Below are 27771 nucleotides of genomic sequence, written 5' to 3' on the forward strand. Positions count from 1 at the left end.
TGACCAGCATCGCGTGCTGCAATGCGGATGGTGGAGAGTGAGGGTCTGGGAGCCAGGCAGGCTTTCACCGGTCTCCCAGATGGCAGCGGCTAGTGGGCGCCCACACGGACCCAGAGGAGCTGAGACCGTGAGGACCGCAGGGAGCGCTTTCACTACTGTTCTTGAAGGGCCAGCGTGACATCCCAGAAACCAGAACTGCTCCCATGCTGGCCAGTCTTCCTGTTAGGAGGTCTGGCTGTCTCACTCCTCCTCACCCATTACCTGAGGCGCCCTGTGAGGTCCGTACTGAATCTCCTTCAGCTTCCCCACTATCCTTTTTCCCCTCCTCCAGCATGACCCCTCTTCCCTTTCACAACCCCTCGTTCTCCATCATCATCATCCTCACTGTCCTTCAGTGGATGCTTACTTTGTGCCAGGCATTGTCCATAGTACTTGTTATTCACGAACACGTCTAATCCTCACAACAACCCTGTCAGATAAGTATAACTATTGACCCCATTTTTAATATGAGGAACAGAGAGACTAACTGGCCCCAATTTACACAGTTCTAGGTGATGGGGTCAGACTTTGGCCCAAGGCTGTCTGTCTCCCAAGTCTATGCATTCTTGTGGCTTCCTTAGGTCCAGATCCTATCAGAGCTTTCTTTTTATGTATCTAAGGACTATAGAGGTAGTCAACTCCAATTATTCTCAAACTTCAGGGTTTCACAGACCAAATAATAAATGGGGAGTATGGACATAGGGTTGCCAGCTCCTGGTTTCCTCAAGTAAGGATACGAAGAGGGAAAAATGAAGTATGCCCTTTACTATCACAAAAGAAAGGCCATTCAATACAAAAAGAATAGACAGGACATAACCTTAAAGTAGAGCCCTTTGAGCAGAATAAACCAGGCCTTATGAAAAACTCGCTATACTGCTTCTTTTTTTTTTTTTCTAATTCTGCCATTTGGCAGTTAAAATGTGGCCCTGAATCAGCCCTGGCTCTCGGCCTGGTGGGTGTCACTGGCTCTCTTCCTATGGCCCATATCACCTATGAGGAAACAGGTCTGGAGAGAGTGAGTGACTTCTTCAAGGTCACACAAGAAGTTGCAAGCAGATCTGAAATTTGAATTCAGGCCTTTTGACCCGTGTGACTGAACAGCTTTATTTCCTGGGGAGCTCTCACCCCCAAGTGGTAGCTTCCTGAGCCCTCAGTGGCAATGGATTGAAGGTACTGGCCTTGGGGATTTATAGTCTTCTTCTGTTACTAGCCTGTGTCAATTCTCACAACAACCCTACAAAGCAGATAATTCTGCTCTCATTTTAAAGATGAAACAGCTGTAGTTCAGAGAGGTTATTTGCCACTTGTTCCAAATCACACTATCAGTTATTTGAAGGCGACCTTCCTAGGTGCTAGTGTTACCCACTCTGAGGGTGGAAGCTGGCTTTCCTGAAGGACGGACCGTGAGGCCTGTCTTTCTGGGGAGGAGGATGGCACTAACTCATTCCCATCTGGATATTTCTTTTCCTCTATTTAGAAGGAGGAGAAGCTCTCTAGTTGTTGAACATGCATTTACTGTCTAATACCTGTGTGATAGATACGTTTCCTTCCTTTACCTCCAGCCCTAGAAGAGGCCACCCTAACCATCCTGTTTCCCGGACATCCTCCCCCTATGCCCAACTAAGCTTATTTGAATATGGAATCCAAGGGACTTGAACAAATCAAATCCCTTTTGAAGCTTACAAGAGGAAGTTGATAGCAGGTGCTCGAGCTAAAAGATCATGTATCCTTGGCCCACATCTCATTGTATCTGGAGCATCCATTTTGGGCCATGGAAAAAAGCAGATGAGAGAGAGAGGAGTTGAGAGAAGGGAAAAGTAGAGAAGGGAGAAGCAAGAAGAAAGAAGAGAGAAAGAGTCCCAATTCCCTACACTCATGAGATTTTGGATGCTCTTATAAGCCTGGTTTTTATCTTGAGCTAGTTTGAGTGGGTCTCTCTTCTGTGCAACAAGAAGGTCTTAATCAGAATAGACTGCTCTGGGCCTTACACTGAACTCAGTGCTGGAATCTGGAGAATTAGGGATCAGTCTTTGATGTCAAGAACCTCCTGACCCAGCATGGAGCAGAAGACATTTCCTCCCTGTCTTGTGCCCTCACAAGTCCACATGCCACTTTGTGTCCCTGATACACTTTTTGTGCTGAAGATGGAGCCTCCAAGACTTTCCCCCAAATATTCTGCCTAAGAAATAGGGGATGGCTCTGTGTCTAAAAAGAACAAAAAATCAAATGAAGCCTAACTGAGAAAGCATTTTAAAATTCTATCACCATTACCAGTGATAAAGTTTGAATTGATCAGAATGGCCAGCTCATCCTAGGAGCTCTTAAGAAACACTACTCTTCACTGAGCATCTCAGGGTCAAATGAGGGACAAGAAGCAGCAATAAGAAGGATGCTGTTTACCTGCCTCTTAAGAGGTTGGATTGCTCCTGAAAACACATTACTGGTGTTTGCAACTGAGCCTAGCTGGTCTATTTACTTCTTGAATTTTGCTGTTGGTGTATCATTTTGGTGCATGGTGTAATGGGATGATAAAATGGAACTTGTTCTATTGTGGGGTCACTACTGAAAACAGCTGGTAATAAATCCTCCACATTCAAAGGGAGGAGCTGGATCTTCTATGCAGAACTTTTTTTTCAAAGGGGACAGGCCATCATCCACCTCCCAGGTTTCTTCAGGGGAGACTGGCATTGTTCTATGTTGACCCATGGCTGTTGAACTTGACAATAAGCGAGGATTCTTTGTTTCACAAGAGTGGCACTGGGACCTGGGGAGACCTTAGTTCCTCCTCAGCATTCAGGGTTGGCAGCTTTTACATCAGTCCAAGCTGAATCTACAGTCATTTTGTGCCCTTCCAGTGGAGGGCGTTTAGGAAGCTAAAACTATTATTAGGGCACATGGTCATTTCCTATTGTGACGTCAGCCAGTCACCGATCATTTAGCGCATGCCAGGCTCTGTTGCAGGGACTGGAAGTACAATCATTAATAAGGCACACACAGCCTTTCCAACCTTTATGGAACTCAAGTTAAGGGCAGAGGTTGAAAACTGGTGGTGTGGAGGGAGGAGAGAGTTCCAATGCCCTGAAGTCCTTTTTTTTTCAATTTGGCCCTCATGATGCTTTTGCACAAATTCAGAGTTCTAGTTTTCTCTTGAAAACCTGGGAGATCTTGTACCGGATCACACTGTGCCCTTACAGCTGTGGTCAGTTGGTACCAAGGAATGGTTGTCTCCTTAGGTTGGGAAAACTCCCTTCTTCTTGGTCCTCACTGAGGCCACCTGTCAAAATTGCCCTCTTTGTCTCCTGGGGGGAAAATATTTCTCCATATCCTAGTATCTGTTAAAAGTGGAGCTGTATTTGTCAAGAAAAATGAGAGAGACCAAATTGCTTCATGAAGGTAAGACTATCATTTATATTTAATGTGGGGAGAAAAAAGCATCTGTGTCCACCTCCTGGACACCTGACCATTTACTCTTTTATATCATGTATCTTGCAACTTTGGACATTTAAGTTTTTGCTCTCTGGTTCAGTGATTTCAAAGATTTTCCCTCTAATGGGTCCCCACTTAGATAGTTGGCGAACACAGAAGAAACTTTAAAAAAAATAGCTTTCATTTAATTAATGCACAGAGGTCAATGCAGGCATCTCCCATATTGTTCCAGTTTCAAACTGAATGCTGAAGCTCCAGCTGTTGGGGCTAATTTAAGTTTCACATTGCTTTTTTTTTTTCATATCATCTCTTTCCTGAAGTCTTCTAAAATCCTACCTTGATTATTTGCCCATAGTATTTCTATTTTGTTGGTCTTTGGACAATTCCTTTTTTTTTCTTCTTGGCGCTATTTCATCTATAGCTTTTATTTTGCTGTGTGGACTATTTTACTTGTAGACTGACGTAGCCCTAAGAAATTCCCATCCCCACCTGCTGTTCTTGGGCACAGACTGGATTCTTTCAGCTTCCGAATGGTCTTCCGCTCATTGCCTTCTGACTTTGGTGACAAACCGCCCTTTAAGATAAGCCATATCGGCCATTCAAGGGGACTTGGGGACTAAGAACTTCCTATTAGAATCAGGATCTGGACTTCAGAACCAAATGGACTACTGACACTCATCTAATATCGTCCCCTTTTCTCAGGGGTGGGGAAACTGAGGTCAAAAGAAGAGGTGAAAAAGGGCTGTATGTAATTATAGGAGGGATTATAAGAGGGCTGTGGTAATTATAAGAGGGAGACGTGGATGCAGATACTTTCATGCAATTACTTATTTGGCTATGAGTTACTACCAATTTGGGTAAAACAACACAGACATTGAGAAAAATATCCTGTAGGGAAAAATATTTTGGCCTTTTATGGATAAGTTAAAGAGGAATAGGAAATGCCACTCTCAGTTGGTTGGCTTGAGATTGAAAAGATCTAGCTCCGTGAGTCTCCATAGGAAAAAAAAATAATTTTCATTTACATATGAATTAGTGGTATGCTGTAAATATTTAACAACTATCACCCCACCCCCAAATGCCTTGACTTGCAGCATTTGCCAATTTCCATGGTGTAAATACTCCCACCACACCTGATTTCAAGCTTTCAGCATAACATGATGGAATGCAGAGCTGGGAAGCAGTGTGTACAGTTGGCTTTAGGACCCACTGCAAGCTGCTGCCAGTCCACTGCTGATGTGAATGCAGACATACGCAGACATACGCAATTGTTTCTGCACATGTATTGTCCAGCACCCACCTAAATGTTGATTTCAAGGCAACTTTCCAGTTCAGTAGATACAATGCCCCAGAAGAAGAGGCAACAACACAACATTGTACAAATGCCCGGGTCAGCTGGCTAGTCAGCCAGCAAACACTGACAGATCACCTACTATGTGTCTGACCTTGCATAAGGCACTGAAGATTCAGTAATAAACCAGACAGATATGGTCTTTGATAGGCTGGGAGCTTGCTATCAAGCAGAATTCAAAAGAATTGTTAATTTGGTGGCTGAATTATCTATCCTTTTATCACTAGCCAGCTTAATAAAATAAAGGAAATTCTAAAATGCTCTTGGAATTGCTTTTTTCCCCTTTGAGGACTTACAGCCCCAACTTTCCTACAGGCCATTTTCATCCTAAAGGATGTCAGAAAATATTCCCAAAACATCAGAGTCAATGTAGTTTCCAAAGGGAAGCTATTTCCTGTATCACTATTAGGAGTGGAGAGATTTCCCACCAACTGGAACAATACGCTGAAGAACCACAGTTGCAGAAAGCTTGGAGATCACTTTTACATCTTCTTGGCAAATGTGTCAATGCCAAACCACTATTACTGCATTTGCTAAATTCTCATTGCTTTATACTGGTACACCTGGGCAAATCTGCAAAAGCAGATAAAGCAAGCCCAAGTTTCCCTTGCGTTCTAGTTTGCTAGCTGCCAGAATGCAATATTCCAGAAACAGAATGGCTTTTAAAAAGGGGTATTTAATAAGTTGCTAGTTTACAGTTCTAAGGCTGTGAAAATGTCCCAGTTAAAACAAGTCCATAGAAATGTCCAATCTAAGGCATCCAGGGAAAGAGACCTTGGCTCAAGAAGGCCAGTGAAGTTCAGGGTTTTTCTCTCAAGTGGAAGGGCACATGGCGAACACAGTCAGAGCTTCTCTCTCATCTGGAAGGGCGTGTGGCAAGCACTGGGTCATCTGCAGGCTTCTTCTCCTGGCTTCCTGTTTCATGACGTTCCCTTGGAGGCATTTTCTTTCTTCATCTCCAAAGGTCGCTGGCTAGTGGACTCTGCTTCTTGTGGCTATGTCGTTCTCCTCTGCTCTCTCTGAATCTCTTTTTTCTCCAAAATGTCTCGTCTTTTATAGGATTCCAGTAAACTAATCAAGACCCACCCAAATGGGTGGAGACATACCTCCAGTTTAACAACCACTCTTGATTAAATTACATCTCCAGGGAGATGATGTAATTGCAACTTCAAACATACAATACTGAATAAGGATTAGAAGAAACGACTGCCTTTACAAATGGGATTAGGATTAAAACATGGCTTTTCTAGGGTATATACATCATTTCAAACCAGCACACCGTATATAAAACTTTGTACAGTGCAGACTTGCTGGGCCAGCTTTGTGTCCCATTTGTTTGCTAATTGGAAAGGGAATTTCCATCCTTGGGTTAAAGACTTGGTGAAATTGCCCTCTCCACTTATGACAGCAGGTCAGAAACATAATCCCACTCTTCAGAGAGTTGTTTGTGATACTCTCTCCATGGTTGTGACTATAACTGTTAAAATCTTATTCTTTGGAATAAATGTAACCCCTAAAAAATGCTAAGTAGTTCTCACTGTAGTAGGATAGGGAAAGGGAACCCTGTTCTTTCCTATTAGATATATTCAAAGGGGAGCACTTTGATTTGTGCAGTTGTGGCCTGGTTTGTGACTCAATGCTGACGTGCAAATAATTGCTAATGATGATCTCTTATCATATCTGAGGCTTAGCTAGAGGGCTTGAGAAAGCAAGAGGGGGTCCAGCAGATGAGTCAATTTAGACAAGAAATAGCAGTTTTAATCTAATTTTAGGGGATTACCTGCACATGAAAGCATAGATGCCAATACCCAGATCTTCTGGAGAGCTGGAGTGCCAGATTAATATTTCTAAGATGCTTTCCTCTAAATTGCCTCCGTCTCCTTCAGATCATATCTGTTATGAGTTTGAGGGGTGGTGGTGGTGGCAGAGATTTGGCTGTTAAAAGTTTCAAAAGGGTAATGTGTTTGGGTGAGTTTATATTTCCAGACTCTTCTCAATTTGGCTTGAAGGAGAGGAAATGAAAAGTGAGATTTTGAGACATTCCCCTGGGAAAGATGCTCCATCCCCCCATCATCGGGCAGCTAAATCCGTGTGGGTGTATGTCCCCAGGCCAACCGGGTTCAGCTGTGAACTGACATTAAGTTCCTGTGCCTGAATAATAGAGGACATGCAGTTCAAGCTTCCTCTTTCCTCCTGTATCTGTGAGGCTGTGGCTGAAGGAAAACTGGGGAAGGCTTGCTTTCTTGAATGCTTACCGTATGTCACTACCATTTTCAATCCACACCCCAGCATATGGAGTCTTCATGAGAATCCATTGATCTGGGCATCATCATCCCCATTTCCAGAGAAGAGGAAGCCAAGGTTCAGAGAGAACTGATATCTCCAGGGTTCCTCAGCTAGGAAGGGGCAGTACCAGGACATGAACCCAGGTCTGACTGGCCCCAATACCATTGGCTCCTAATTATTCCTTTATATTCTTTTGTCCCCAGAAGCTTGAGTTTGGCATTTAAGCAGCAGTCATTGCCCCTGGTTGAACGTTTGAATCACAGAGGGAGGCCTTTTATCAATATCTGGGACCTACTGCAGACTCACGAAGCTGGAATTTCTGTAAGTGAGGGCCAGGCATTGGAATTTATACAAATTACACAAATACCAGCTGTTTGGCCCATCCTGACAGCCAGTGGTCTTGCCCAGGGGCTGTTTGGATTTGAATTACCCCTATTCTACAGCAGCCACGCCTTCTCTCCTAGAGGTTGTAAGGCCGAGGTCACAGATTGGTGGCCAAGGATTGGCCCGGCCTGCTGACAGGCTGAGAGTCACTTTCACAGGGTTGCAAGTGGTCTTACGTTAATCACCAAGATTTAAGAATCAGGCAAATTGCACATAAAAATCTGTAGGTCCCGCTTCTCTTGGAAAGCCAGAAGACACGTCAAGAGCGGGTCTGTGGTCCTGGGGTCCCCGACAGCTGGGGTTGAGAAGTAGCTGCCCCAGCCCAGCTGGGTTCTTTTGCTGGCGGTTTGGCTCGCTCATTTCTAGTCCTGAATTCGCCCCAAGGCCATGTGATGTGATGTGATGACCCCTCCTGAGCATTAAGTTAGAGAATATATTTTTAAAGGGTTAAAACATTGCCTGCCCCATGATAAATAGTCTATAAAGAGAAATTCTTCTTCTTACAAGTATTTTATAATTACCGTTATTCTCTTTTGCCTGCTGCCTCCCTTGGAATACTCATGCTCAGTCACGCATGGAGGGATTCCTGGAGCTCTCTCCCCCACCTTTTGCTCTCTCCTTTCCAACTTTGACCATGTCCCCGGCTCCTCCAGAGCCAGCTTGCACATACCAACCACCAGAGCTTTCCACAGGAAACACAGGGAGCGGTTTCCCTGGCAATCCCCAAGTTGGGGTTTGAGCTTGACGCACTTTGCAGTTGGAAATCAGAGCTGCTGGTTGCAGGAAGGGGAGGCAGGTGTGCGGAGGGGAGAGACTGGAGCTGGGCCGCAGGAGGCTGCTGCCCTCTTCCCCGCAGGCAGCTCCCGGCCCGCTTGACTCACCCGCTCTCAGAATGGCTTTGCAAGCTGTGGGGCGGCGGGCTGCTGCCACCAGGACTCCCAACCCTCTCGTCTGACCCTTCTGTAACAGAAAGGACCCACCCAGGACCCCTTCCCACTCTGTTAGCAGAGTGCCGAGGATGTGGCACAGAAAGAAACGCTGCTGGTTTTGGTAATCCCCTGCTCTGCCCCTTGGACTAAAAGCATGCTGAGCCATTTGTATTAGAAAGAGTAAATTGTATTTTAGTAACACCAAGGTATTAATGCAGACTTTTCTGCTTTGAACCATGTCCTAAAAGTCTCGGCCAAGGGCACTCAGATAAATTGGTGGCATTACAAAATAATAATAATAATAATAATAATAATAATAATAATAAAGAAAGAGAAAAAATAGACAACCCTCTTTAATGTTCTCTCTCACTGTTACAGGCACAGTACACGGTGTGGGGCTGCTTTACCACCCCTTAGGACAAAAGAAGTATGAGAAGGAGCACAGGTAGCCATTAATTCTTTTCTGAATCCCTTGGGGCACTATATATATACCATCTTCCTTCGGTAACTAGCCATCCTGTGATGTGCTTGCTGTTTCTGCTGGGGTTTGAGCCTGAGGACCAGGCTGGGAGGCTTAGATGCCTTAAACCTGAGAGTCCCTTCACCTGACATCCCCCACCAGCTGACTCACGGACATCTCAACTCAGACAGCTAGGAACATATTGGAGGCCTTGACCTAGAAAGGAATGGACGCTCCGATAACGCTACACAGTTGCTATAGTGGTGCTTTGTTATTTGTAACCACCCAACCAACAATTATTTATTGTGGGCTTTTGCACAAGGCTTGTGTGCACGCAGATTGCACAAGGCTTGTGTGCACGCAGATTGCACGGAGCTTAGCATCTTGACAGAATATTAGATGGGTGCCAAGGCTAGCTGCATAAATAGAGATGTCCCAAATCTTCTACAGGGGCTTAATCTGATTCCTCCTATTCTGTACAGCGGTACAAAGTTTTACAAGGAGAACGACACATCGGTAATTGCTCCTTCTGGTAAGGAAGAGGAGCAGGCAAATAATTTTCACATTGACCAGTGATCTTGCACCCTAATTAGAAGTGTAGGCAAAATCTGTTGTGTATGTTCAGCGTAGATGTGGCTTGGTGAATACTGACTGGTGATGGTTCAGAAGTTGATTTTCAAGGGGCAGAAGAGTGGCAGATCTCCAGACTTTCTGTTCAATATTCACAATATATATATAATGTAAATGTACATGCAGACTTATGTTTAGCTATTTGCATTTCCGTTTATAACCAGCATAATTGTAGGATAAAATAATAGAAATGTGAACAAAGCAGAAAAGAAAAGAGGAAATGCTTCACAAGGATGAAGTGGATTAGGAGGAAGAAAGGATGGTGTTTGTTCAGAGGAGGTGCTGGAAAGAGAGGACATATCCTGGAAGAGAGCTGGAGAGAGGTTGGTTCAAGAGATTCGGGTGTGGGAATCACCTTAAGAAGAAACAACCATCCCCTTGCGCTGGGGGTCTGTTTGGTGAGAAATTTCAGTGTGACCCTGAAGGTTATGTCTGAATAAGCAGGAGTAGAGGGTGAGGTAGATAGAGACTGGGGAAAGGATTCCCATCCCCGACAAAGCCCACGTGTCCATCAGAGCCAGGGCCCATCAAACTCCTAGGCCTCTCGCTAAGCATTTTATGTATGAGCTGCACATAGCGATAGCAATATTGGCTGATGTTTATCTAGAAGTCAGCATGTGACAAATGCTTCACATTCATTATCTCATTTCACACTAAGAGCAAAGCCTCAGTGAGGGAGGCGACTCAGGATCCCTGCACTGTGGATAAGGAAATGGGAGTGTAAAGAGGTGACGGGAGCTGCCCGAGGTCACAACGCTTCTAAGTGGTGGTGAACTCAACGGCCAGATGTCAAAACGCGCGGTTCCCATTTCCCCCGCCTTCCACCTCCTCTCCTGCTTCTGCCCCTCTGCCCAGCTTGTTCTAGCTGCGGGGAAGTCACCCACCCTGCAGATGGTCACCTGCCCTCCGTCAGGACCCAGCCCCACGGTACCTCCTCTCTGGGATCCTCTCCAGCTCGTCCCCACTCATCTGAGCTTCTCTCCACTGGGCCACAGTGGAAACAGCTCAACATTGAACAGCAGCAGCCACGGCTCCCTTCCGCCATCATCGTGGATGGGATGGGAACTGAAGAAGTCAAAGGAAACAAAGTAGCCTTGCGGGGCGTCCCACCTCCTGTGCTCTGCTTTCTGCTGGGCAAAAACCTTGTCTGTGGGCTTTGATAATTGAACATACCAAGGCCAGCATTCTCCTCTCTCCTTCATTATTGTTAAAAAAAAAAAAATCTGTTCATGTTTTGGCTGCTGCTAATTAAATTATTGTTAAAAAAAAAAACCAAAAATGTCCCTAGCTTAAATTAGATACCCCTTCAAGCAGGAAGAGTAAGTTGTAGTCACCACTGGCTCTGGCACATTAGAAAACAGAAAATGAAGAAATCTATCCACTCTGTTCCGGCACATTATCCTAATGGAAGCATGCCAGTCTTTTCCCTGGGTTTTGCATCTGCTGATCCCTCCACCTGGAAGCTGTACCCCCGGTCTCTACCTGGCCAGCTTCTTGACCTTCAGGCCTTAGATCAGATGACACCTCACTGATAGTCTTTTTGATTACACTGGCTAATGCTTTTTCCCCTTCTTGCTTTCTGTCGCAGTACCTGTTTCATTTTCTTATAAGAAGTTATCCCTTTCTGGAATCTTCTTATTCATTTGTTCCCTTGTTTATTGTGCCCTCTCCACCAAATGTAAGTTCCGTAAGGATAGATAACTGACTTGTCCTTTTCACCTCTGTATTCCCAGAACCTGGATACAAGTTACCTGTCACAGAATAGATGGCATGCATTGAAGGAGAAAAGCTCCCTCTATGGACTAATGTGTTCCAGAGCAGATGTATATACGTAGGAACTCTGCAAACAGAACCATGAACTAAAATAATACCAGGATGGACTTCCATTTCTCTTCTACTACAAAGCATTTAGAAAGGTTGGATAAAACATGACAAACATCTTTTCAGATGCTTCGTTGAGCCTGCAAAAAAGTAAGGGAAATTTCCGAGGACCAGAAGCAAGGCAGAAGCTGAGATCCAGACTAGTGAGTAGGTCCTGAGACTGGGGCTGTTGAGGATGTTGGCAATCTTGGTACCCAAAGGCTTGTTTTTTCATGGAAACAGGAGACAAAGCTTGGATCTGCCCAAGGTGGGAAGATGCACCTGAGGTCACTGCTCAAGGCCATGGGATCCTTGAAGGATGAAGCCCTCAGAGACAAAGGGCCATGGAGGAAAAAAATCTACCTGCTGTCAAAGGGAGATGGCCAGCACCTTGGCTGTCTTGGCCTTGGCTCTCGGGGGCTAGAAATGGCTGTCCCCAGAATTCCTAGCAACAGCCCACCTTCTCACAGGTCTGGGATTCAAATGCACATTATCCATGTGGTCCAGGAAATGTCAAGATGAGAAATTAACACAAGGAGGTCTTTGGTGGGTCTTGCCCTGGTTTTTACGGCAGGTGTGAATAAGGGGAACCTCAGCCAAGCCTGCTCTTCACAAAATTTGATCTTTTATTTGGGGAGGACCTTCACCTCCAGGGACTTAAACCTATGTGCCGTCGGCCAGAACTGTTTCCCATGCAGCCCTGCCTCAGCTGCAAGGGAGGCTGGTGTCAGGCTGAGTATTTTTTGCAGGCACACTGCTGAGGCAATAATCCTGGTTTCTATTAATGAGAAAGAAGGGAGAACGGGCATCGGGTAAATAGCAGTGTTGCCAGACACTAGGTGTAAGGTTTAGAAAGGCAGATACTAAAATGACATGATGATATGAGTATCTACATAGAAAACTTCGAAGACGCTCCAGAAAAATTATTAGAATTAATAAGCAAGATCAGCATGCACACTCCTTTATAAGATCAGTATACAGAATTTAATTGAATTCTTATAGATGGGCAACCATTTATGATAGCAGAAAGAAAACCACTGAAGTATCTAAGAATAAATGAAATAAAATATATGTAAGGCAGTTATGGATAAAACTTTAAAATGATTCAAAGACATAAAATTAGACAAATAAACGGAAAGTACAATCCTGTTCATGGATGAGAAAAGTCAATAGCATAAAGATATAGAGGCTGATACATTAAACCCAGCAGTTCCACCCAGGTAATGTCTTAGAGAACTCCCATATTTGTACTATAGATGTATGAAAAAATGTTCATAGCAAGGTCGCTTTAAGAGAGAAAAATAGGAAACAGCCTAATATCTATCATTAACAGATTATAAGTAAACTTGGTATATTCAGCCAATGGAATAACCTACAGCAGTGAGAATGAATGAACTGCACTAATAGTGCCAAGAAGGAGGGAATCTAGAATAGAAGGTTGAGCTATTAAACAAGTCACCGAAGGAAACACACAGTAACATTCCATTTATATATTCCAAATATGCAAAACAGACTTATATGTTGTATAGGGACATAAATGTATACAACACATTTATAAAGAAATGCATGGGAATCCTGAGAGTCAAATTCAGGTTACCTTGGGATGGAATGGAAAGAAGGAAGTGGGATTGGTGAGGGTTATAGAGGGAACTTCAAATGAGTTCCTCATATTTTATATCTTAATCTCCATAGTGGCTTCCTGGGTACTTATTCCATTATTCTTTAAACCTTTTTGTAAGTCTGAAGTAATTCCTAACACATTTTTTGAAAACTGAAAAATCTTATCAGGGAAACTTGTTTTGACTTGTGTAATCAATTCACAAAATAGTGCCAATGGAAAGGATTATTAAAGCTGACCTGTTCCAACTCCCTCATTTAATGGATGAGGAAACTGAGGCCAGAACAATTAACCAAGTTTTGTAGACACACAGCCATTAACGACAAAGTCCAGACTAGAACTTGGGCTTTTCCTTATGTGGAATTGTTTTGTAAATGGAAGAATCTCCATGATCTACTAGTTTTGTAGATTGGTGTTCTAGTTTACTAGCTACCGGAATGCAATATACCAAAAATGGAATGGCTTTTAAAAAGGCGAATTTAATGAGTTGCTAGTTTACAGTCTAAGACTGAGAAAATGTCCCAATTAAAACAAGTCTATAGAAATGTCCAATCTCAGGCATCCATCCAGGGAAAGATACCTTGGTTTAAGAAGGCCGATGAAGTTCAGGGTTTCTTTCTCATCTGGAAAGGTACATGGTGAACACGGTCAGGGTTCCTCTCTTATCTGGAAGGGCACATGGCGAACACAGCGTCATCTGCTAGCGTCTTCTCCTGGTTTCCTGTTTCGTGAAGCTCCCCAGGAGGCATTTTCCTTCTTCATCTCCAAAGGGCGCTGGTTGGTGGACTCTGCTTCTCGTGGCTATGTCATTCTGCTCTCTCTGAATCTCGTATTCTCCAAAATGTTTCCCCCTTTATAGGACTCCAATAAACCAATCAAGACCCACCCAAGTGGGTGGAGACATGTTGTCACCTCATCCAGTTCAACAACCACTCTTGACTAAATCACATCATCCAGGGAGATGATCTGATTACCGTTTCAAACATACAGTGTTGAATAGGGTTTTTTCTACCTTTATGAAATGGGATTTTGATTAAAACATGGCTTTTCTAGGGGACATACACAATTGGGATTTCTCTTAATTTAATATATTAAGGCAGAAGATCTGGGGATTCCAAATATAGCCAGGAAATGTGCCAACAGTGGCCAGCATTGCGAATGTTAAGAGAAAAGTATGCATCGTGCTCTTCTTTCTTTTGGTAACATCGGGGTAAATCTATTGACATTTTGGCTGACAGGGAAAGACACCTGGGATTTAAGATTTTTGCCAATTCTGATATTCTGTGATTCTCTGGGAGTCAGAGAACTGGATTTGAGCCTGGATTCTGTCTCTTCCTTCCTCAACGAACTTAGATGAGTTCTGACATCTCTGAGCCTCATTTTCCCCAGGTGCCCAAGAAGGCGACTGAACAGGGTGCTTTTTAAGGCAACTTCCAGATCCGAGAGAGTTTAATCTAGGAAGCAAACAACATTTCTGTTACAACCCTTTCAAGAACTCAGGTGTTATGACAGGAGAGCTACTTCTTTTAAAAATAAATTCCCCAAAGTTGATTTGCCAAAACTGATAAACACCTTTCACATCTGTTCACATAGGAGTACGGGGCCTGATTTTTTTAGGATAGTCTATTTAGACCCTGACACAGATTGCATTTCTTTTTAAAGCAACAAGAGTGATAAAGTATCTTAGTATAAAATCAATAGAAAGCAGTTTAGTGGCCTCTGAAGTCTTCTAAACAGTCTTTCCTTCCAGTCTTCTCTACAGGAAAGATCAAATGAGAAGTTACCAGCTTCCTTCTGTGTTTTAGTTATTTGCCACGTAAATCACTGAAAAACATTTAGAAAACCATTTACAATGGGGGAGGGCTCTTCTCAGTATCTAATACCTTTCAGCCCCATAAAGGATGGAAAAAGAGGCCCTCACATTAAACTAGTTGACAGGACAGAAGCACTACATTGGAGATCCTTAAGCTTTGGGAGGAAAAATTGAGAAGTTTGTTTCCATTTTCTCCCTGGAAGGTTTCTCTCCATCTGTCATGCAACCAGACTGAAATGTTGTAAGTCTGCTAAAAAATGATTGGCTATTGACAATGAGCATTTTAAAAGAATATTGTATTTGGAAAGAAGAACTATGATCAGGAGAGAAAATGTGCTTTGCTGCAGCCTAGATGTGTAAAACTGATAGCTGACTTCAGCCCCAAGATCCTACTTGTTTCACATAATTAATTACATTTATGCTTGTGAAACCCTGCGAGTATTTTGTATAAAAGCCACTATTGTCATAATGACAGCCAGCCCGTCGTGGTAATCAGTAACACCATTCACCAAGTATTTCTGGTTCTCCCAACTTTTAGGCACAGGATTGGATCATACTTCCCTGCCTTGGTGAAGTTAAGTATTTCCCTGTGGCACTTGCTTTAGCCAATGAAATATGTATGAAAATAATGTGCAACTTCTGGTGGATGATTTATGAGCCAGCATGTGACTTGTCACTTTCTCTTTCCCTTCTTCTGACATATGCAGGTAACTCCTCCTTTAGCCTCATCCTCTGGGTGACTTCAATGAACCAAGGGCTCTGTCCACCTACATGGACATGGAGCATGAGTGGGCAATACATCTGTATTGTTTCAAGCCACTGAGATTTTGCTGACTTTGTTACTGCAGCATATCCTAGCCTATACTGACAGATACTCACTTATTAAACCCTTACATGGGCCTGGTAATACACTAAACACTCAGTATGAATTAACATTTAATTCTTCAAATATCCCTGTAAAAGGGACACCATAAATATCCCCATTTTCTTGTTGAAACATGTGGGCACAAAAACATTAACTTGTCCAACGTCATGGGATGGGCATGGGGTGGAGGTCAGATTTCAAAGTTAGGCAATCTGTCTCCCGAGCCTGCCATGAAAATGACAACACTTTTGACACATAGTTTGGGGAGAGAGAGTGTTGCACGTGGGGAAGAAGAAAGAACATTCCTTAAAACCAACCTTTGACCACCACCCCTCCCACCTTGCTACCTCTGTGAATAAAGGCACTAGTAATTGAGTCAATGACACCATGGAATCAGGTGCCAGAGATGGCAGGTAGATCTCTGTACCGTGAAGAAGAGCTTGAACTTCTTTCTAGGGGAAACTTGGAAGAGAAGTAATGAGTTCATAAGGAATATCTTGGGGCATTTCATGGGAAAATGTCTACCAATGTTCCATGTAGCCCAATGCTTGTGCTGTCAGACCCTTTGCCAAGTTTAACACACCTGAATATTATGAAGACATCGCCCCTGCTTGTGTCTGAATAGGACATGGATCCTCAAATGAATGAAATGAATGATGTCAGTGCAGCCTGCTCAGTGCTGTGGGAGGGCTCTCCCTGGGCACTCAGTGGAGGGGCATTGGAACAGGCTGGGGAGACAGGATGGCTGCATCATGCATCCATGCACTAGAGATGTGCTCTGATCTGCACATCCTTACCTCCTCCTTGATATCTTGACATAGATAGATTTCCCATGAATGTATCTAAACTCTCCCTGAGGTTAGTTGTATTTTTAGCCCATACTACCTCTTGCATAAGGAAAAATGGTTTAAAATAGGGTCTCCTTTAATTTATCCTAAAACAGCCTCTTTCAAGTTCCCAGGTGAAAAAGGAGACATTAGTATTTTAGAATTTCAGGAAGACGTCTACATTTCTCTTTTGCATATCTTGATACTTGGGATTCAGGGCCACTTTATCTGGGAGAAATTTCTTTAAAAGGAGACAAACAAACAAACAAACAAAACAAAACAAACCTCAAAGTAGTAATGCGTAGTTTTTCTATGCTCTGATTGTTGAAATTTGAGATCCCCTGAGAAGATTGAGAAGGAAAAATAAAACACACATGCACAAAACCCAACCTTCTACTCAGAAATCTGTATTCAAGGAATCTTGCAAATTTTGAAAATTTGTTAGTTTTCCAAAATTATTTTCTTTATAATGAGATTTTTCTTTAAAGTTCTGATTTCTATTGGTGTTATGTGAAAGAATAAAAGCTCCCTTCCTCTAACCTTTGAAAAGCCTGTTTCAAAGTTGATTGGTAAAAATAGGTGTTTCACAGAGTCATAAAAATAATGATCCTTTGCCAGGATGAGTCTGATTAAACATATTTTTTAGACCCTATCTTAGAGAATCAATTCATTATCTTAACAGGCAGCAAAGAGAACTAAGATGAGTAGAAACCTACCATTAATTGTCTTACCAACCATGCTGAAGTAGTCCTTTCATTTAATTGGCCATCTAATAATCTGATCCTTTATTTGCATTATTCACTTATACAAACAACTCTAATATGTGCAACTTTCCACTTTCTTATTTCTGATGTATGAAACGCTCGTGGTTTGGCAGTCTCCAGTGGCCCGATGCTGAAATGTCGATAGCTCACACACTAAGATGGAAATCACTATTGCACAAGGCTTATAACCTGGTGACTTGTTGATCATTGAATCAGGCCTGCAGGGATGGAGCGATTTCTGTAACAAAATGAAGAGGGTGTGCTATTAAATATTTAAGAGAACACTGCCTCCCCATGTAAAGGCAGTCACCTTTTAATGAACTGATATAATATTTTAAGGGTGTCAGTGAGTCACTGAATGCACAGCAAAGACAGTACTGGGCTGATTTCCTCATTCCTGGGCCAGTCAGTTTCACAGTCATGGAACAAGCGTCCCTGAGAGGAGAGCCAGAGGACCCACGAAGCAGGCTGCTGTTCGGACCAGATTCTTGCATCCTGTTCGTGCAAGGGTGCTGCATGCAAGGGTGCTTCAGCCTTTCTAGCCAAGCGCAGATCTCGAATAACGCCCATTTCAGTGACCAAAAAAGAATTATTTCCCACTTTTTTTCTTTTTGCATGGACAGGCACCAGGAATCGAATCCGGGTCTCCAGCATGGCAGGCAGTAACTCTGCCTGCTAAACCATGGCGGCCTGCCCTATTTTATACTTTTTACGCTGGTTCACAAACCCTGTGGTGTAGAGCTTGAAGGGCTTAAGCCTGGAGTGTGCAATCACAATGCAGGTGCTTCAAATGCTTCTTCGCTGCCCCTAGGGTTGTAAAGTATTGCTGATGTCCATACCTATTGAATCACACTGTTTGTGACAAAATATTTTTAAAGTTATTTTTGATGCATGCCATTTGGCCCAATTAAAGATGAGAAACTAAGACTTAGAAAGGAAAGGGAGTGTCCGAGGCCACCCAGCTGACATCCAGCCTGTGCTTACGATCACGTTATTGAGCAGCAAAATAACGTTTGAAAGCATCTAGTAAGTAGCCAACTCCCAAAATGCTAGTTTCCTTTCCAGTTCCTTCCATTTTTTCCATACCCATGAACAGGGCTGCCACTGAGGGCTGTGCAGCCTGGTGACCCTGAGACCTTTAGCAGCATTTCATTTTGCTGCTCCCCTATTTTCCCAGAGTGAATAAACGCTGCAGTTGACCAGGAGGTAAAGAACAATAACGCTACTCATGTTTGCTTTTCTGGATCCTTAAAACTAGAGTTGCTAGTACCTCGTTCTTTTTGACGAACACTATTTGTGAATTCATGGGGCTCAGGTGAGCAGAGTGAGCTTCTGAGTCCAAAGGACACTCCTCCACAGACCATGGGGCCAGTGCAGATAGCCGGGAGTTTGGATGGGATATGTCTGGTCATCAGATGAGACAGCTCATCTTAATCTTCCCCTTAAAAAGGAGACTGAGCACTTACTTAACCTTTCAGCCCTAGGAAAGGAAAACAATCACCTTTTCTTTGTGGAGTTGAAAACTGAGGATCAAGAGAGATTAGAACTCATAACCCAGGAACTGGAAAGCGAAAGAAACACTGGTAAGAGGAGCAGGGCTTCAATCTCTCAGAGCCACTAACTTTGCCCCAGATATTAGGTTCTCTGAAGTGCTCAAAGCCCTCCCCAGAGCAGATCTGATTTATTCTCCAAACACCTGGGCAGTTGAACAGCCTGAGTGATTTGTTCAAGGTTACTTGGCTCATCAGTAAATTCTGGATTTGTGTCCCATCCCATATGCCTTTCCATACCACCTCTCTGGAAAATGTTTGGGATTGACCTCCACTGTTTGGGGCTGAACTTGCCTTGACCTCAGTGTTTTATTGAATTTAAATGGGGAAAACATATATTTCTGTGCCCCAGGGAAGAATGAATTGTATGTCCACAAATCACAGTCGTAGCAAATCAGTTTTTTCCTCATTCATCTATCCCATAAATTCCATAGGGTGTCTATTTTGACTTTGCCATTGCCACGTGAAAAAAATTGGCTAACTTGTAGCTCATTTGTTTGCCCTTGTGGAAGCAAAAGAATAAGATACACAGTTAACCTTAACTTGATATCTGTTGACAGAAAACTCAGGAACTCTTAGAAGTAGCTGGATCTTGGAAGAGCTACATTTGAATGCCTTCTTTGAAAAAGAAAATTGGCTTATACACTTGAGTAGGTGGGTAAACATTTTGTGCCTGGGTCTGTTGCCTACTCCTTAGAAATGGTACAACTCTTGCAAAGAATTTGCATCTGATATGTCCCTAAAGCTCCTCTCCTCGTTGGTCTGATTATTAATAGAGCTTTAAAGAGTGGAGAGGCGAGAGGCCTGAAAAGCATATGTAATAGCTATAGTCTCTCTCTCTAGTTAAAGACATGCATGCATTTATCTACATGTAAATATACCATGACCCAGAATTTGCTAATACAGAGAGGAAAAGGCAGGGATCCCTCATATTAGGAAAAAGGAAATTTGATCCTCCAAAACGGCAGGAGCCTATGTAAGTTCATCCCAAGTTTTAATATTTTTCTCAGCACAGAGGATCCAAAGTGGCTGCCCACAGATGTATACAGCCTGCAGGCATGATTTCATTTGACAACTCTGTCCTGCATTAAAAAAAAAAAAAAATAGAGCCATCGGGGAATTTCACCCCAAACCCTGAGTTCTGGCTTCTTTGGGAACATCAGAAGGGCTGGCTGCACAGGATGCGTTTTCCATCTGGCTGTCGCCCCTTTGCATGGGGCGTATCTTCTCTAGTTCCCTGAGGTACCATCACTCATTCCGCTTCTCTCTGTGACGCTGTCGCTTGGACCTGTGTGGACATTTAGGTTTACAGCTCCTAAGCCAGTAGGCAGTCTGCTTAACCCCTCTGGGCCTCAGCTCCTCCTCCACAAATGGGGTGCTGGTGTCTGCCCCAGCTCCTTGCAGCCTCATCAAAGAAAGGAGGTGAGGAGCAGTTCTTAGCTGCAGGGTCGACTCACAGATACCCAGCAGTTACTGGACAGTCTTGCATTTGCCTTTTAGGTCAGAGTCAACATAAATTCTCATGAAAATCAAAAGCAAAATGGACTCCTCCTCCAAAGCACTGATGCAAAATGCAGCTTTTACTGAAGGTCTTGTGGGGATGACAAGGTGAAGTGATATCATATTTCACTCAGCAGCACTTCCAGGGTCTGTGGATCTCCTTATGAGATAAAACAATTTGGTCTTAGGCCTCCTGATATTTGCCCCCTCCCTCTCTCCAGCAAACAGAGATTTCTACTTAGAATGCTGGGGGTGGAGAGGGGATCCGCTTATCCATATATCATTAGGATCAGAAACAGGTGACTGATGAGCATTCACTTAATGGGGAAAATTTTTTCCCAAGTAGACAGCTGGAGAAATATTTGCTCCAGACTTCATCTTAAAAAGCAAAACTAAAAAATTATGAAAATTGCAGTTATTGGTATCTTATATTGAACATAATTGAGGTTATAGTTGCAAACTAGGTCCTGAGTCTTAGAAATCTTAGAAATAACAGAAAATAAATCAAGCAAGGATTTTTTTTCATAATTTGGTATACTTTTTCCAAATACCAACTAGAACATTCTCATCCCTCACCTCCATTTGACATTAATAACTAGTGTCATGGAGAAAAGCAAGTTTTCAAAAATATCTGAGGGCCTTCTTTAATTACCCCAAGGGCCCCTCTTAATCCCCTGGTATTTGGTCATTGTCTTTATTTTGGAATAATTTTGGATTTACAGAAAAATTTCAAAGAAGGTTGTATTAGCTAGGGTTCTCTAGAGAAACAGAATCAGCAGGAGATATCCGTAGATACCAAATTTATAAAAGTGTCTCACTTAATCATGGGGATGTAGAGTCCAAGGTCTGTAGGTCAGGCCACAAGCTGGTAATCGATGAAGGTCCTCAGTGAACTCTCAGGAGAGGCTGTCTGGGCAACCGTGAGAATATAAGGGTCCAAGTAGGGCAGGCCACAAGCTGGTGACTCCAATGAAGGGTCTGGACAAAGTTCACAAGAGAGTTTCACCGACTGAAGCAAGAAGAGTGACTGTCTCTTCTGAATCCTCCTTGAAAGCCTTCTGGTGATTAGATTAAGCATCACTCATTGCAGAAGACACTCCCCGTAACTGATTGCAAATGCAATCACGTAATCATGATTTAAGTCCATGAAATGTTCTCATCGCAACAGACAAGCCAGCGCTTGCCTGACCAGACGACCGAGCACCACCTGGCCAAGTTACACACATGAATCTGACCATGACAGAGTACAGAATTCCTGTATCTCCTTCACCTGGTTTCCCCCAATGTTAACATCTTATATAACCAAGGTATTTTTGTCACAACTAAAAAATTAACACTATTACATTATTATTAACTCAACAACAGACTTTTTAATCTTTCTCCTCTTTTTCCACAAATGTCCTTTTATTGATTTGGATTCAATCTAGGACACCACATTGCATTTAGCAATCATTCAAATTTGAAGCCTCTTTCTTAGCATCATCCTCAATTATGATTGATCTAATTCTGGCATGTCTTTGTCAATGGCTTGCTTCGAGCATGATTCATACAGTCTTTTTCCATCATTTTAATTGGCTTCAGGAAATTATATATTGGTTGCAGTGTTTGCAGTTTCACTTAGCAAGAGACCTTTTCAGTTTGCTAAAGCTGTCAGAACACAATATACCAGAAATGGGTTGGCTTTTACAATGGGGATTTCTTAGCTTACAAATTTACAGTTCTAAGGCTGTGAAAATGTCCAAATTAAGGCACCAACAGGTTGATGCCTTCTCTAAAAAAGGCTCCCAGCATCTTGGGATACCTCTATCACATGGGAAAGCACCTGGAAGGCCTCTGGGGTTCCTTCTTTCCTGCGTTTCATTGCTTTCAGCTTCTGACTTCAGTGGCTTCCTCTCTTAGCTGCTCTTGGGGCCTTTTCTCTGTGAGTTTCTCTCAATTTCAGATCTCTTAAGGGACTCCAGTAAAGGATTAAGACCCACCTTGGGGCAACTCAACTGAAATAACATAATCAAAAGTTCCCACCCACAACAGGTCTGCACCACAGGAATGGATGAAAGAACGTGGCCCTTTCTTGGGTTCACGCAACTTCAAACCACCGACAGACTGATAGGAAAATGTTTCTTTTTTTTTTTGAGGAGGCATGTGGGGAGTGGAGAGGGGAGACTTAATGCTAGTGTTAAGCCTGACTGGTTTTCAGTCTGTATGCAGAAGTACAATCTTTTGCTTGTTAAAATATTAAAATACTCCTGTAAATTTTAGTAAATAAAGATGCCCGGATGGCACCCCCTTCACCTCCCTTGATGTTGCAACTAAATGGTAAATTCCTGGCCAGCAAGGGACACCCTGTTCTAGGTGGCAAGAGTCTGTTCTGAATGATGGGTGGATGGTGACTTGTGCTACACTGGATGCTAAATATTTTAAATCATCCCAGTGGTAAGCAAGAAAGGGGGTGAATTGTATAAGTCATCAGTTTATCAGTAACTATTTTTGTAAAATGTAAACTTTCCTTTTGTGCAGTCTCATAATGTCAGGAGCCTGGAGGATGAGGGCCTTAACCTAAATATTTTCTTTTTCTAACCCATGTTCCAACTAGTGATGGCCTTTATAGTCTTTGGCTGTGCCAATTTTCAGGAAAAAAAAAACAACACTAAAGCAAGGCATACTTAAAAAGTGAATTGTCTGATATACCAACGGATTAAACAGTTGAGCCATGGCGGGAAGCTGTAAGTTCTGGTTCCCTGTACTGTTCATACTTAGATCAATACCTTTGATTCAGTGAAAGTGAGGCAAGATCTGAACTCAAACGCTTGAGGTTCTTGACCCATCATTAATGAGTAAGTCTTGTAGAAGGGGGTTACCTAGGTAGATAGGATCCAACTGGATTTAAAGGCTGTCTTTGTCCCCACACAGCATGTCTGCCCTTGGATTCCCTGAGATGTCTCTTTCTGCACAAGAACCACATGTAAGCATTCAGAAGTCACATAAGGCCAGTGACTACTGTGCTGGACAGAGCAGATAGAAAGCATTCCCATCATCACAGAAAGTTCTATTGGATAGTGCTGGTCTAGATTGGTTCAGTGGGGTCCTGATGGAGTGTGACCCCCTTGTGATTGGAAAGGTCTTGATTTGGGAGCGTCTTTGAAATTCAGGCTGTATGGAGCATTATTGTTGGAGGCTGGTGAACAGCCAGGCATCAGCATGAGACAAATGTTCATTCATTTATTCATTCATTCATTTCAGTAAATATTTACTGAGCACCTCTATATTCCAGATAGAGGGATATGACAGAGAACAAGCCAGGTGTAATCTCTACTCTCTGAGTTTGCAGGACTGTGAATATCTGCTGTACCAGGAGATGCTGTGGGCTGGAAGGGGCAGAGAACCAAAGAGAAAGAGGGAAACCAGGGCAGCCAACTTCACCTTTTTATGGAGAAACGACTAGTGCTCTTGTATGTTTTGCAGTTCTGAGGCACCTCAGACATGGGCTCTAATGCTCCCCAATTTGCCTGTCACAATGTCAAGAGTGATCATTCATGGCTCCAGTAGAGTGTAGCTCCAAGGCATACAAACTAGTCACTATATCCCTCTTCCCCAAGAGTCACCTCAAGCTCTTCAAAGCCTCTGGGACCTCATTCACTCTCCCAAGCCATATTTGATGAGGGACATTCACATGGGCTCTCCACTCCCCCAGTGCATAGGCAAGTGAGAAGAATAAGAGGATATTACTGTATGGATAACCTCAAATCTGTTCCAAATGATTTTAAAGAAAGAAAGGAAATTGTTACTCAGCATAGGACCTTCCATCATTGCTAATAGCAAATTAGTTGTGACCCATCAGTAGGTCCAGATGGGGTTAAGGAGCATGTTCTATCAAGCTGGTGTGTCACCCAAGCCATAGGAGAAAACTTTAGAGCTGTGTCCTTTTCTCAAAGTAATTGAGGAGTTTTGGTCCAAGTTCATTAAGAGATGGTTTTGGCTGGTCCACAGAGATTTTGGTCTTTCCATTTAACAAAAAGTTATAGGCCATACTATTTTCATCTGATTGCCTCTGAGATCTGGGTTCCTGGTTCGATCCCATATGAGAATGCAGGATCCCCATTGGTTTTGGTTGATGGTCTGCCTGAGCTGTTTGGCCTCTGATGGTCGCTATCAACACTGTGATAGGCAGGTTGGGGAGAGTTAAAGTCCATCCCTAATGTGTTCCAGAGATGTGGACCAGAGGAGAGCATCAAAAGTTTCTCCATAGCATACGAGCAGTAGCCTCAGATCCTTCTTTTCACTGTGATAGCTTGATTCATTTGATACCATGGTTTTCCAGTACATGTGATAAACATAAGGTACGAGCCCGTTATTAATGTCTTACCAATGTGTTGAGTGGCATCATTTCTACAAGGAGAAGCTGGGGTCATACGGTTGACTCAGGGTTGGAAATTGTCACAGTACATGGCTATGGGGCTGACAGAGCCTGGGATGTTGGTGAGGACTGGAGAGGGAGAACGTGGAGTTTAGGCAGGGCAGCATATTTATGGATTCTGAACCAGAGCTAATAAACCAGGTGACTGGTCAAGCAATGAAATGTCCCAGAGAGGACAAAGAGTTGGTTCCCTGAGTGAGAGAGAGGAGGGCTTGAGTCAGACAAGGGGAGTCCCAAGCTCAAGGTCTGACTTAGGAGGAGGGTCTTGTGAAGATGAAGGATTCAGGATGCAGTTAATGTGAAAGTGATGGTCAGCCTGCTGGAGGGGGGTGCAGACAGGTCTGTCTCTGCTGGGCACAAAGGGAAATGTGGGACACAGTCCCTTTCATAAATGAGTTTCAAATGTAGTAGTGGAAAATACTCAGAATTAGAGATTTTGAATTACACAGGCACTTGCTGAAGATTTCATGGGCTAGTGCCCTTATTGGCTAAATCCTGGCAAGAGAGAGGGAGTGTCAAGAGCAGCTAGAGGTGGAAACCTGAGTATTTGGCCAATGCTACAGTTTTAATTGACTTGTCATGACTCACATGCACTTGGGGCTGAATTGCTTTCCAGGGACTGCACTGGAGATGGAATATATGTTTTTAATCATATACCAACAGCAATTGGAAATGGCCTATTTATTGAGAAGGCTTCTAAGGCCGAGTCCAGGATCAAAGGCTACCATGGTTAGTTGGTAGCATCTGCCATAGGTACATCATGGCAGAATGGGATTATTCTTTCCTGGGACCTCCTACCCTCCTTGATCCCAGCCTCCTGGAAAGGGTTTCATTGAGCAGGAAGGAAAAGTCTGCAGGGAGTGAGAACACAACTTCAGTGCAAGTGCGGCTAAGAGAAACTCATAGAAAAAGAACTTTTGAGAGCATCTATAAACTTTATGAATGTGTATCTTCGTTGGCTGAGAATTCAGCCAGAGGCAAGGAAGCTTCATGACAAGTTTGAACAACCAACTCTCCCAGGTTTCCTTTATACCCAGATTCTTGTGTATGAGCAGATATGTGAAAGAACTGAAGAATAACCGAAGTACAGCATGCTTAAGTCCCCATAAGAAAATTTCTGGTAAACACACACACACACACACACACACACACACACACACACACACACACACACACAGAGTTGGTTATAAAAAGGAGAGTAAAATATGGATCCTAGCCATTTGGATATCTGCAAGAAGCTGGAGATATCTAAGAGTAATTGTGAAGGGCAGGTTGAAACCAGAGATGTAAGGAGGAAATAGTGAGCATGTATGATGGATTCCCCTGCTAATTTAAAAGCAAACAGCACAGCCAGATAAAATTTTTTATGGGTATAAATAGACTTTGGTGTAGGGGAACAGCCATTTCATTGCCGACACGATCATAAATACCAGGAACCTTGAGGCAGAATGCAGAGCCGTGAGTTTGGAGAGATTGCTGGCCTTGGGATATCAAGATGCTGATTCTTTAAAATTTTACCAATATCCAATATGCCGAGACACTTGGCTGAGTAAAGGCCACCCTGTCTGTATGTGCTGTCTCTGCAGCCTTTTACCAGGAACAGGTGAATTTTTCTGCCTATCGTTGCTAGACATGGGGCCTTTTCAATATACCTAATTTTTCCCCACTACTATATGTCTAATAGCTTGTCCTGGGGTATTGTGTTTATCCCAGAAATGTTAATGACTTCATAACTCAGTGTGAAATGCTCTGGGCAATTTTTGTATTATTAAGGATTCTATGAAGTCTTAAAAAAGAAAATGCTCTCGAGGTGTCAGGCCACAGCTATAACTTGGTTCTCATTTTGGAGAAACGAGAAAAATGAAGCTTTTTAAAAATACATGTTTTGCACGGGGGAAGCAGTTCATTTAAGCATATTGACAATTGTTGCTCTTTGGAATTAAGGTAGCAAAGTCTCTGGATTGTCATCAGACTAAGCATTTTACCTTCTCCCTACTGGGTGTCTGAGTGATGCCAGGAGTCAGGCACCGGGAAGGAAGGCAGGTCTGTGGTTTTGGCAAATTGGGCTGATGTTCCTGGGTGCTGGGCTTTGGGGGTGAGGGGCGGGGGCTGTGTTTCTGGTCACTGAGCAGTGACTCAGGGAGTCAGCCTGCAGGCTGGAAAAAAGGAGCAAGGTGGTAGAGATTTGGGGCTGTTCTAAAAGAGATGGGGGCTGCCATGTCCCCAGGCAGCTCAGCATCATCCTTCCTCACACCACTTCCTTGAAATCATTCTTTCCAATGTAATTTTTTCTTTCTTTCTTTTTTTTTTTTTTTAGCCAGGGAATTGGCTGTGTGCAGGAAGGGCAACGTGTGAAGCCAATAAAAATTGTGCAGCTCTGGTCGAAATCCTGATGCATGCTGGGGAGCCCTGTGTATCTGGCACCTTCCCTATTCCATTCCCCTCTGCCACGAGGAGACTCCAGAGACCCTTAGACTCCAGGGAACACAGTTTGAAAATCATTGCCTAAAATGTTATAAGAGAAACATGTACGTGGAAAAAGTTTGCAAATGGCAAAACCTCATACAAACGTTTTTGTTGGTTTCCATTTCAAAGCTTTTCTTGCTGTTGATTTTAGCATGTTAGATAACCCAAATGATAATGGTGATGAGAAAATATTTCACAGATAAGGAAAACTGAGAGGTTTGGGAAGATGAAGTAAATTCAATAGTGCTTTATAGTGAGCAATTTACGAAGTTGGAGTACAAACCAGGGTTGACTCTGGAATCCAGGCTGTAAATCACAATCTGTAAACCACAGTCCTCCACTGTACCTCCCTCTACCAACCTCCCTTAGCCCCCCACCCCGACTCCACAAGGACTTCCTGACGCCTAGGAGCCCAGGCAATGTGGCGGGTTAAAATGCCGGCCCCACAAGGATGGCCCCGATTACAGGTTCTGCCTGAGCTTCCGTAGGTCGTCAGCTCTTGTGCTTGTCCATCTACAGTGGTTAGATTGAGAGTGGGGTGCTCACTCTCACATTTAGGGTTTCACCTTCACTTGATTGGAAGATCTCA

At 43.2% G+C, this 27771-nt stretch overlaps 1 protein-coding gene and 1 long non-coding RNA gene across 6 annotated transcripts in view; one reads left to right on the plus strand and one right to left on the minus strand.

Annotated features, from left to right (window-relative positions):
- LOC143674896 (uncharacterized) lies at window positions 1-27545 on the plus strand. Of its 2 annotated transcripts, XR_013171268.1 has the most exons (7): window positions 1-278; window positions 7306-7423; window positions 8794-8860; window positions 18731-18835; window positions 19363-19456; window positions 20303-20410; window positions 27034-27545. It is a non-coding gene; the product is annotated as an uncharacterized LOC143674896 (long non-coding RNA). The 2 variants fall into 2 exon arrangements; XR_013171269.1 differs by lacking the exons at window positions 18731-18835; window positions 19363-19456; window positions 20303-20410; window positions 27034-27545 and adding an exon at window positions 10166-10797.
- KAZN (kazrin, periplakin interacting protein) overlaps window positions 1-27771 on the minus strand; it is a 1164933-nt gene that overhangs the window by 512392 nt on the left and 624770 nt on the right. Inside the window, exon 1 of one of the 4 annotated variants that reach the window (XM_077151226.1) lies at window positions 10437-10559. The exons of the other annotated variants lie outside the window; for them this stretch is intronic. Within the exon in view, the coding sequence (XP_077007341.1) occupies window positions 10437-10553 (117 nt within the window). The 5' untranslated portion in view covers window positions 10554-10559. Of the gene's footprint in view, window positions 1-10436; window positions 10560-27771 lie in introns of those variants that run through there. 4 annotated transcript variants of the gene reach the window in all.

The sequence above is a fragment of the Tamandua tetradactyla genome, chromosome 2 (genome assembly GCF_023851605.1).
Source record: "Tamandua tetradactyla isolate mTamTet1 chromosome 2, mTamTet1.pri, whole genome shotgun sequence".
NCBI classification, from domain to species: domain Eukaryota; kingdom Metazoa; phylum Chordata; class Mammalia; order Pilosa; family Myrmecophagidae; genus Tamandua; species Tamandua tetradactyla.